Consider the following 12,137-nt stretch of genomic DNA (forward strand, 5'->3'; position numbering starts at 1 on the left):
CCACTTGTCTGCTGTGTGACCTTGAGCAAGTCATTGCACTTCTCTGTGCCTCAGTTACTCATCTGAAAAATGGGGATTGAGACTGTGAGCCCCACGTGGGCCAGGTACTCTATCCAACATGATTTGCTTGTATCCATCCCAGTGCTTAATACAGTGCCTGACACATTGTAAGCACTTAACACCACAATTTTTATTATTATTATTATCTGGTGCAGGGCATCCATGCCAGCGAGACATCCCCGAATGACAGGAGTCTTGGGGGACCACCTGCAAATCAGGAACACTCAAAATGAATTCACACCTTCTGCATGGCTGTTTACTAACTGTTATTGTCAGGAAGGGGAAAGGGGAAATTAATAGCATTCACTGAGTGAGAGCACTGTACTGACTGCTTGGGAGATAGATACAAAAGAATTATTAGGTATTCCTGCCCTCAAGAAGCTTACAATCTAGAGGGAAGGAAAGTCATAAACATTGATAGAAAGAATAGACTTTTGATATAGGACTGTTTTAATGGCATAAATATTGCTCTGTCTGGGAAAGAGAGCAGTGAACCGGATGACCCCCTGAAAAGGGCAACTCCATGAAAAGGGCATCATTCTACTCTGCAGACATAAAAGGACATTGGACTGCAAACTTAAAAGCTAGCTAGCAAATTGCTGAACATATGAGGTGTTGGAAGCCTATGACTTTGCCCCAGGAAAGAAATAATAAACACCTTGGAAAAATAGTGGGCAGAATATTGGATACAGACAGTGTCTGTACAATTGAACAATTACTGTGCGCAGAGCGCTTGGGAGATTACACAGTATAACAGAGTTAGTAGACATGTTCCCTGTTCTCAATGAGCGTACAATATAAAGGGGGAAACAGACAAAAATATAAATAAATAAATTATAGATATGTACATAGGTGCTATGAGGCGGAGGTGGGAGTGAATAAAGGAAGGAAATCAGGGTAACACATAAGGGAGTGGGAGAAGAGGAAATGAGGACTTAGTCATGGAAGCCCCCTTGGAGAAGATTCATTCATACAATTGTATTTATTGAGCGCTTACTGTGTGCAGAGCACTGTACTAAGTGCTTGGAAAGTACAATACAGCAGCAGAGACAATCCCTACCCAACAACAGGCTCAAAGTCTAGAAGATGTACCTTCAATAAATCTTTGAAGGTGGGGAAAGTAATTGTCTGTCAAGTATGAAGAGGGGGAGGACATTCGAGGCCAGAGGCAGGATGTGGGCGAAATAGATGAAATCGAGGTTAGAGAGTAGGTTGGCACCAGAGGAGCAAAATGTATGGGCTGGGTTGTAGTAGGAAAGCAATGAGGTGAAGTAGAGGGGCAAGGTGATTGAGTGCTTTAAAGCTGCTGGTAAGGAGTTTCTGTTTGACATGGAGGTGGATGGGCAACTTTACTGGAGGTTCTTGAGGTGTGGGAAAACACGGACAGAACTTTTTTGTAGAAAAATGATCCAGGCACCAGAGTGAAGTGTAGACTGGAGTAGGGACAGACAAGAGGCAGGGAGGTCAACCAGGAAGCTGATACAATAATCCAGACAAGATAGGGGAATTGCTTTGATCAACATGATAGCATTTTGGATGGAGAGGAAAGGATTGACTTTAGTGCAAATTTTAGGTTTAGAATGTTTAACTAATGATTGCAGCCATGATCCCTTTACTGGAATAACCAGGGCAAGAAGGAAATTTAAAAGAAAACTAAGCATTCCCTGGGAGAATATGCAGGTATGCAAAATATGTGTCTGAAAGAAAACTATGCCAATCTATTCAGCTCCTGAAATTAAAAGAAACTTTTCTGAGCCCTGCCTATTCCAAAGAAGATGAACACAAAACTACATTTTGAACACTACAGTGGCTGTGGTTCCTATATGACTTTTGGGTTTCATTGACTCGGTTTAAAATATTTTCATATAGTCCCATTTTCAATTTAAAGAGCTGACATTAGTTTTGTATATTGTATATTATGGTTAAATGTAAAAGTCTTAGGGAATGTGTTCTGTTTCAAAGTGAGTATCTTTCTTTAAATATGCAAGCCGAGTAATGTCAGTTGATTACTGCCAGGAATTTGGAGAGATCTGTTATGTCTCCGATGTGGTCATGGGCGCATTTCTCAGCCCCTTTACACGGTCTACCGCTTTACGGCAAGTAAACTCTATATTATTTTCAGTGGGGCTGCTGAACATGCATTGGAGATTGAATCCCGCCAAAAGACTGGAAGTCCCTCCAGGATGTCTGTCAGTCAGCCAGTAACATTTGTTAAGCACCCACTGTGTTCAGAGGTCTTGGAAGCCCCGAGGAAAATTAAAGGAAGCAGGAGACATCAAATATGTGCCAAGATTGGCAGTATCAAACACATTAAGGAAAGTTAAGTAAAGAAAAACAACTTGTGGTATGACTTCCCTTGCCTGGAGGTAGAACTGCTTTATTATTTTAATGTAGTTTTTTTAAACTAAGAAGCCTTGGCACATCTTTAAATAAACACCACATAAATCTTTAGTGCAGAATGTTATCTCTCTGCCATATAGAGTCATAGACGGCTACACCCTGACAGCTCCCTGTGCAAGGGTAATATATAACTTTAACAGATAGATGAACGGGAAAATCACGCACAATTACAATACCAAGTATTTAGACAGCAATATGGACGGACTGCTTAAGGGGACCCCACTCTAAGAAGCAGCTTTGTTTCTGCACAGAAACAGTCCATGAACTCCGAAAAAAACATCTGTTGTTTTTTCTAACTTCGAAACACACCAACATGACTGATTTTCAAAATAAAAAAATAAGAGAAATATGCTTCTGTTAAACATTTTGTATTCCTCAGGATGCCTTCAGAACCTTTCCAGTTCATATAGCTCTTTGTCAAAGAGAAGTGCCGTTCATGTTTTTGGAAGGGCTGTAATACATCACTCACAACTGTTTCATTCTTTCAGTTCGGTGCGTAGGTGCCAACTCCTTGGGAGTCAAAGGAACCATTCCAGCTGTGGTTTCCAGCTGTGAGGGTGAAGCCATGGCTCTAGGAAACAGTGACTGCCAGGCTCATTATAAGGAGACCAGAGAGTTACTGAACAAAGCTGGAAACACTCCAAATCTCCACTTTCTGACCCATTAGCTAACAGTGCATGGGTTTGCATATCCCCCACTTTTAAACAAAAAGTCAAAAAAAAGAGAGAGATTGACTATTTACAGTGAACTAATTGAAAACCTTTTTCTGTGGGAAAATCTATCTGCTATATTTTTTTGCCTCCGTATAAATACCAGATGTCCAAGAATGTTTTTCCTTTGCTTTTTCACACTTTTGATGACAAAAATCTTGCTTCTGCCCTGAAATACTTTGTGCTGAGATTCTGACAGAAATAAGTTACAGTGCAGTTCTTTTTAACTGATCTGCATTCTGAACTTGCTGCAGTGATGAAAGCCAACTTTTTACCTGTCGAAGCCGTTTTCTGTCGATGTTTATGAGTCATTCTGGTGGTCAGAAGAAATTCAGCTAAAAGAGAATATTAGAAAATATTAATTGACCTGTATTTTCAAAGCTGGCAAATAGTGTTCACAGCTAAAGAATTTCTAAATAGGGTGAAGATCAGAGTGAATTGCATTTTTTTATAGTATTTGTTAAGTGCTTACTGTGTGCCAGGTACTGTACTAAGCTCTGGAGTGGATACAAGTTAATCAGGTTTGAAACAGTCCATGTCCCACATGGGGCTCCCAGCTTTAATCCCCGTTTTACAGATGAGTTAACTGAGGCCCAGATAAATTAAGTGTCTTGCCCAAGGTCACACAGCAGGCAAGTGGCAGAGCTTAGACTAGGAGTCTAAGTCCTTCTGACCCCCAGGCCTGTGCTCTATCCACGGGGCCACACTACTTCTCTTGAATCCATGATTATTATGGATTTTAGCAGATATCAGTTTTCCTTCCTCCTGACCACAGTAATAGCCCATAAGTTCGTTTCCCAGATACAAGGTACAAAAAGATAGAATTTGGGGGATTATTTGATTATTCTCCTTAATTTAATCTGTGAGGAGCATTAGATTCCTTCTAGTAGGGCTTTTAAAAGCCAGATCATACTATCTTTGGATCCTCATTATTATCAGCAGTGGCCATACTAACAGAGTGCTTGCTTTCTATGATGCCCTCTAATTGCCATGAGGTGATTCCCCATCCGCCCCCCGCCTTACCTCCTTCCCTTCCCACAGCACCTGTATATATGTATATATGTTTGTACATATTTATTACTCTATTTATCTTCCTTGTACATATCTATTCTATTTATTTTATTTTGTTAATATGTTTGGTTTTGTTCTCTGTCTCCCCCTTCTAGACTGTGAGCCCACTGTTGGGTAGGGACCGTCTCTATTTGTTGCCAACCTGTACTTCCCAAGCGCTTAGTACAGTGCTCTGCACACAGTAAGCGCTCAATAAATATGAATGATTGATTGACTGATTGACTTAAATGGAAGAATAAAGATGGCATCCTTGCCCTCAAAGGGTTGACAATCTAATGTGCTTGTTACTGATTTGTAGCGTGGCTCAGTGGAAAGAGCGAGGGCTTGGGAGTCAGAGGTCATGGGCTCGAATCCCGGCTCCAGCACTTGTCAGCTCTGTGACCTTGGGCAAGCCACTTAACTTCTCTGTGCCTCAGTTACCTCATCTGTAAAATGGGGATTAAGACTGTGAGCCCCAAGTGGGACAACCTGATCACCTTGTAGCCCCCACAAGTGCTTAGAACAGTGCTTTGCACATAGTAAGCACTTAACAAATACCAAAAAAAAAAGTTAAAGTAGAAGTTGCCTTAAATGGATCCCAGTGGAGTGTGGTACTTTCTATACTATACAAAGAGCATTTTACAGCAGCCATACCTGTCACTCATCCCATGTCTGGGGCACCTGAGATTCAAAGAGAGAGTTTCACAACATCAGAGAGCTTTTAAAACATCAGGTAAGCACTCCTTTGCCTTAACCTTCACCTACAAACACAGTAAGTTCTAAGGCAGAGGAATTTACTGAAACCTTATTAGTACAGCTATTAAGGCAACTGGCTTTTCTACTTTTTCTGATTGTTTAGAAACAATTTGCCAGCACCCCAAAAAAGTATTAATGGGGAATATATATGCTGACATTTTGCCGTTTTATGATGTTAAATCAACAAATATTTCTCAAATTCCAATTTTAAACCTAGATCATTCTTTTACTTTACTCCAGCATCTATTTTACCATGACCACCATGAATTATGTTTACTTAGTACATCTGAGATTGAGTATATTTGAGAAAAGCAATGGCATAACCACAGGATTCCAGAAAATGCTAATAATGCCAAATTATTGGAGCTTTCAGTTTATTGGAATGAGAGGTACAATTGTATTATCCAACAAAAGTCTTCACCCCAACAAATAAAGGAAGACTGAAGATAATGCTTTACAAACTCCTGCTTGCTGTGAGCCTGGAGAGAGAGACTATTCTGGCCTATTCATGCAACGAGAAGTTGAGATTTGACAATGACAGTTAGTTAACTGAACCATCTAGAACACCCAACCTCGTAATCTAAAACAGAAATTCAGTTTGCTGTGCCGTTGTCCAGATTAGATTTTTACAAGGGCAACTTAACTAGATAATTGTTCATTTAAGTTGTTCAGTGTAGTGAATTTTTATATTACTCATTGATTTCACCTAATTCTTTCACAAATATTAACATTTGCCAAACCATTGATTATAATAATAATGCACCAGTTTAGGCTAATGCTGTTATTTCTCTTTCCAGGTATGTAGATTAGGAGGAATCAAGCATCTGGTTGACCTTTTGGATCACAGGATTTTGGAAGTTCAGAAGAATGCTTGTGGTGCACTGCGAAACCTTGTTTATGGAAAATCTACTGATGAAAATAAAATAGCAATGAAGAACGTTGGTGGGATACCTGCCCTGTTAAGATTATTGAGAAAATCTATTGATGCAGAGATAAGAGAGCTTGTAACTGGTAAGAACAAGCAATGTATGCATTTTTATGACTGCAACAAGATTATGAAATGATTAAACTTGAATTATTTGATTAGGGTTTTGTGGCAAATCACTGTGTTAAAGTTACAGTGAAATCATAAATCAGTTGATCCAAATGCCAACTTGTATAACTGTCTTTTAGAATTCAAAAAAGCATCACTCTGGTAATCAGTCAATTAAGCAGTGGTATTTATTGAGCACTCACTATGTGCAGAGCAGCGTTCTAAGCATTTGGGAGAGTATAATACAAAAGAGATACATTCCCTGCCCATTATGACCAAACAGTCTAGAGGAGGTTGCCAACATTAATATGAATAAATAAGTAATTTAAAATAAATAATTGAAAGGTATGTATATAAGTGGTGTGGGTTTGAGGGTGGGGTGAATATCATATGTTCAAAGGTCACAGATCCAAGTGCATAGACGACGCAGAAGGGAGAGCACTCCGGAGAAAAGACGGCTTAATTGAGGAAGGCCTTATGGAGAAGATGCCACCTTAATTGTGCTTTGAAGGTGGAGAGAGAGGTGGACTGGTGGATATGGACGGGGAGGGAGTTCCAGCTTAGGGGGAGGACCTGGGAAAGGGGTCAGTGGAGAGATAGACGAGATCGGGGCACAGTGAGTTAGCGAACACTAGAGGAGAGGACTGTGCGGGCTGGGCTGTAGTAGGAGATTAGTGAGCTAAGGTAGGATGGGACACGCTGATTGAGTGCTTTAAAGCCGATGGTAAGACGTTTCTGTTTGATGCGGAGGTGGATGGGTAGCCATTGGAGGTGCTTGAGGAGTGGGGAGACATGGACTGAACATCTGATCGGTAATCTGACAAAATGCCAAGAATATATCCCTGGAGTTAATTATAGTGATCATTCAGCATGGCGTAATGGCTAGAGCACAGGTCATGGGTTCTAATCCCGGCTACACCACTGGTCTGCTCTCCAAGCTTGGGCAAGTCGCTTCACTTCTCTGGGCCTCAGTTCCCTCATCTGTAAAATGGGGATTGAGACTGTGAGCCCCAGGTGGGACAGGGATTGTGTCCAACGTGATTTGCTTGTATCCACCCCAGTGCTCAGTACAGTGCCTGGCACATCGTAAGCACTTAACAAATACCAGAATTATTACTATTATTATGTTATTATTCATGAGTAAGTTTGCTTAAGGATCAAAAGTGTAGTGTTTTACTGGAATTTTGAAGGTGATGGAGTGATTTCATAAGTATAAGAAGGGTTTTGTTAATGGGGAGGGTGCTTACCACTAATTCTCAAGGGCCACTGAGCCCCAAATTAAAGGTAATGAAATTAAGGTAGAAGTTCTTGAATATCAGTGCCCATTAGCGTGCACGCTCCTTAAGAGGAAGGATCGTTTTTACCAACTGTATGGCACTTTCCCAAATGCTTAGTACAGTGCCCTGCACAAAATAAACATTAAATAAATACTATTGATTGATTTATATAATTAAATAATTAAGGTGTCACACACTTATATAATTAAGTATTATATAATATAATATTATATAATTTTTAATTAAACTTATATAATTAAGTTTAAAGCTAGAATAAGCTACCACAGACAGTTGTGGAATTTCATCCCTACTGATCTTTAAGCCCAGAATAGGTGTATTCACTGCCTGGGGGCAAGGGTCTAGATCAAATGATCTATCTCCTCAAATGCATTCTTTCTCTATCATTTTATGATTCTTTGATTTTAAGATGATGCCGGCAGTGTTTCATTGGTGTTCAATTATCTGATATTGGATGATTTTCAAGTTGACTATGAGTTTAAAGATCTTCTTACCAAGTCTGTAATTTTGAATCTCATATAGTAAAGAAATGTAAACAGCAGTTAAGAAAAGGTGTAGTTTTCTTTAGGTCACAAGTCATGCAGTTGGCAACAAAATGTGTTACGTGAGCAGATGGGTCAGGAAAGACGGAAGTCAAACTGATAATTTCTCTCACATTTTGCTCACGTAAAGATTATGCTTTGCAGTCCTGAAACGTGTTCCTTGCCTTGCAGAGTGCTGTTTACTGTTCTTCCTCTTGATATTTAGGTATTCCCAAATTCCTGCCCTGATCTTTTCATGATCTCTGCCCACCATGTCAGTGTGCTAGTATAGAAATATTTAATTACAGCATGTCTTTTGTCCTCCTTTAGGGTTTTGCAGTCAACAGCAGTGTGGCCTTGTGGATAGAATGAGGGCCTGGGAGACAGAAGGATCTGGGTTCTAATCCTGACTCTACCACTTGTCTGATGTGTGACCTTAAACAAATTACTTCCCTTCTCTGTACCTCAGTTCTCTCATCAGTAAAATGGGGATTAAGACTGTGAACCCGATGTGGAACAGGGACTGTGTCCAACCTGAATAGCTGTATTTACCCTAGCACTTAATACAGTGCCTGACTCATTCATTCATTCAGTGGTATTTATTGAGCACTTACTGTGTGCAGAGCACTGTACTAAGCGCTTGGGAAGTACAACTTGGCAACATATAGAAACAGTCCCTACCCAACAGTGGGCTCACAGTCTAGAAGACTCATAATTAAGTGCCTAACAAATACCATAAAAAAAGAAAGATTATCTCACTGCTGCCATGAGCAAGACAGATTTGAAGAATTTATTGGACTTTCCCAATTTGCTACTACAAACTACCTTGCTCTCCCTGCTTCGACTCAGCAATAAGCAGGACATTAAAAATAATCTGTTTAGAGATTGAAACAACTAAAAATATAAAGTATATCTGGGAAAGGCACTAAAGAAAGGAATTTAATATGAAGTGGCTTGTGTTTCTCACCTAGGCATTTAAAGGGAAGTATGATTTTGAATGAGGAGAGGTGTTTTATTAAGTTACTATTATGTCCAAGAGTAATTGGACATGCCCCTCTAATCACATAACAGGGTATTGAAATGTTTATTTACCCTGAAGGCGAAGAGCCCTTTTCACACTCAATAATTTCATTACTGTTTTGGAAATGACAAAAATCACTGCAAACACCAATCCACAAGTTCATTCGCTTCATGATTACTTTGCCAAATACTTGCAAAACCAAGACTCTGTGAGCCTACGAGACAGAATTGTATCCTTTGTGTAATTCGGCCAGTCCTTCCTAGCTGCTTGGTGTGTGTGATTTGCTTGTTGCCGTTGTGTAAGGTGCACAATAGTTGGTACATTGCTTCAAGCTATGTTTCAGTGTACTCTTGTATCACTTCTACTTCCTGTTTGGTATTCAGTTTTTCTGGTTTGGCTCCATTGCTCTGGTGTGTTCAAGAGCACTCTGTCCCTTGGCCAGCCTTGGGAAATTCAGTTGCGGTCCAGAGGGAAGATTTCTCATCTTTGTGCCTTGTCTTGAGTGTCTCAGAAGAAACTTGTGTAGAGGTAGAATATAAAATTAATAGCAGCATAGTAATATGTTGGATGAGCCTGAATGTTTTGTCTGATGCTGGATTAGTGTGAAAGAGAAGACTGTCTCGAGGCAGAGTAGAAGTCATTCTAACTTTCTTTCCTTCTCTTTTCATGAATCAGATGACATTTTACTACCCCAGAATCAGTGGCAGCCTTCAGAAATGTATTCTACAAATAGATTTGTCTTTGGGATAACTCTAGCTTTTAGAATTGTCTGTTTGCTTCTAACACTGTGAGATGCAAGGAAGGGAAGGAGGGAAACAGGAGGCAAAAGGGCTGGGTGATACTGAGGATAGCAGTAGTTGAATTAAAGATGTAGTTGAATTGAACTGTCATGCACTTGTGGTTTTATGTGCCAACTTCCAAACTTTTCCAATAATACTGGAATGACCCTCCTAGTCCAAAAGGGGAAAAAGGTTTTCACTGCTGTCACTTGATTGGCTAACAAGGGTTGCTAATGGGAAAATCCTGGCTATCATCTCCCTCTGACGTTACTGTGCATTTCTGTACAAACCTGTTTTAATTTTTCTCCTAGCATGCTGGCTGATCTGCGTGAAATCCAGCAGATCATGAATAATCTAGGTGAAAGTAATATGAAACTAAGAATAACTGAGTAACACTTATTGAAATGTATAGATATTCAAGCTTTGAAAACCTTGTTGCAGTACTTGTTCAATATGGAAATTTTTTATGGTATTATGTGCTTACCTTGTGCCAGGCACTGAACTAAGCGCTGGGGTAGATAGAAGGAAATTAGGTTGGATACAGTCCATGTCCTACATGGGGCTTACATTCTTAATCCCCATTTTACAGATGAGGTAATTGAGCACAAAGAAGTTAAGTGACTGGACCAAGGTCACACAGCACATAAGCGGCAGAGCCTGAATTAGATCCCAGGCCCGTGCTATATACACTAGGCCATGCTGCTTCTCTCTATGTGGTTTGTCTGTGATAGAGAAAACCCAAGAGGAGTTTTAAACGGGATGAAAGGGAAAATATTGCTGTAACGCTTTTCCTTGGATGACTAGGTTCAGTCACAGCATGTTTGTGAATTCACCCACAAAGTAACATATACAACAGTGATTTGTTTCTGCCTTGCTTAGCAGTGATCAGGGAAGACGAGACAGTTCGTTCTGGATTATTTCAGGGACAGATGCTCAGTGTCAAGTAAGGCCTACCTTATTTTAACATTTAGATGATATCTGTAGTCTGGAAACCTAAACCTGTGAAAATAAAGAAATGTGTTGTCAAAGCACTCAGCATGATACCTCAAAGAATGGATGCTTAAAGGTGTAGAAATCACCATTTCAATTTATCAGAAATGAGCTTTGAGCCATGTCTCCGTAACAGTCTTAGTGTGACTGGTCTTGCTTTAAATCTCTAAAGCTTTCAGACAGAATTGAGAGGTCTCAAAGTGACTTGGGTTACTATGATTTCAGTATCAATTAATCCTAGGTAAATGATTGGGTATTGTGTTTTTTGAAAACCAGGTGAAAAAACTGTCCTGCAGATGCAGAGCTTCTAATATTGTCGTCACTGCTAGTACTGAAACAGAATGGTTCATTGTTAGCACATCCAAAATTATTTTTGATTTTTAACTAGCAAGGCAGGAGAAGAATCTGCCACAGGTTAGGGATAGAGCACAGGCCTGGGAGTCCGAGGGACCTGGGTTCTAATCCTGCCACTTGTCTGCTGTAGAACCATGGGCAACTCACTTCACTTCTGTGCCTCGACTGCCTCATCTGTAAAATGAGGATTGAGACCGTGACCCCCATGTGGGATAGACTGTGTCCAACCCAGTTTGCAGTGCTTAGTACAGTGCCTGGCAAATAGTAAGCACTTACCAAGCACCACCATATTGGTTTGCACACTTGAGTGCGTGGCTGTTTTAATTTTTCTCCTGACATGCTGGGCTGATCTGCATGAAATCCATCAGACCATGAATAATCGTTCAAGACACACATATTGCAAAACTAAGAATAATGCTTGGGTTTCCAGTGCTATTCTATGAGCATTATCTAACAATAACAGTCTGCAACTTTTATACACTGTTGTCCCCAACTCACCTTTTCCAGTTATTGGAGGTGGCACCAAGGCCACTTCTCTGTGGTGAGAGTGATGAGGATGGTCTCTCTGGTGGGGATTGAGAGTGGGGGGAGTGTAGCGGCAGAAGTTCTTATAGTTAGGCATTTTTTGATAGTAGCAACCATTGGTCTCTCTTCTGGCATCCTTAGCCCTGCTGTGCCTCCTCATAGTCTCCCAATTGATTCAGCCTCTAAGATGGGAGGGGAGGCAGGGAGCATAGAGGGAAAAGAAGAAGGGATGGGACTCTCCCAGAGTGGCGGAAGGAAGGGACAGAGCTGGCAAGAAGCAACAGAGTTATCAGAGCTACATGAAGATACCCTATCCGGGTTTTTACCATTCTCTGTGTCTGAAAAAAAGTTATGCTCCACAACCCTGGAGTTTCTTCCCTAAATCTGTGCTATTCCAGCACCAATTTCATTATATCCCAAGTCTTTCCCCCGAGTCAGCATGTGCTGGGCAGAGGAACAAGAACAGCAGCACGTTCTATCATAAGTCACGGCCTAGGGTTTTGTGGCATTTGCTCCTCATGGTTCAGGGGTTTGTGCAACAAAAATGGATAGGTTGAAAATAAAGGCAAAGAGCAAAGGGTTTGCCTGGCTGAGGGATGGAAGGACACCAAAGTGATCCAATTTTGCTAATGGATTCAGTGGC

The 12,137-nt window shown here is 40.6% G+C and overlaps 1 protein-coding gene across 5 annotated transcripts in view; it reads left to right on the forward strand.

The window, feature by feature from the left end:
• Nucleotides 1–12,137, forward strand: part of PKP4 (plakophilin 4) — a 154,331-nt gene that overhangs the window by 107,363 nt on the left and 34,831 nt on the right. For all 5 annotated transcript variants that reach the window (XM_038750806.1, XM_038750808.1, XM_038750810.1 and 2 more), the window contains one exon: nucleotides 5,774–5,987. In XM_038750806.1, coding sequence (XP_038606734.1) covers nucleotides 5,774–5,987 — 214 coding nt within the window. The remainder of the gene's footprint in view (nucleotides 1–5,773; nucleotides 5,988–12,137) is intronic.

Source organism: Tachyglossus aculeatus, chromosome 9 (genome assembly GCF_015852505.1).
Source record: "Tachyglossus aculeatus isolate mTacAcu1 chromosome 9, mTacAcu1.pri, whole genome shotgun sequence".
NCBI lineage: Eukaryota > Metazoa > Chordata > Mammalia > Monotremata > Tachyglossidae > Tachyglossus > Tachyglossus aculeatus.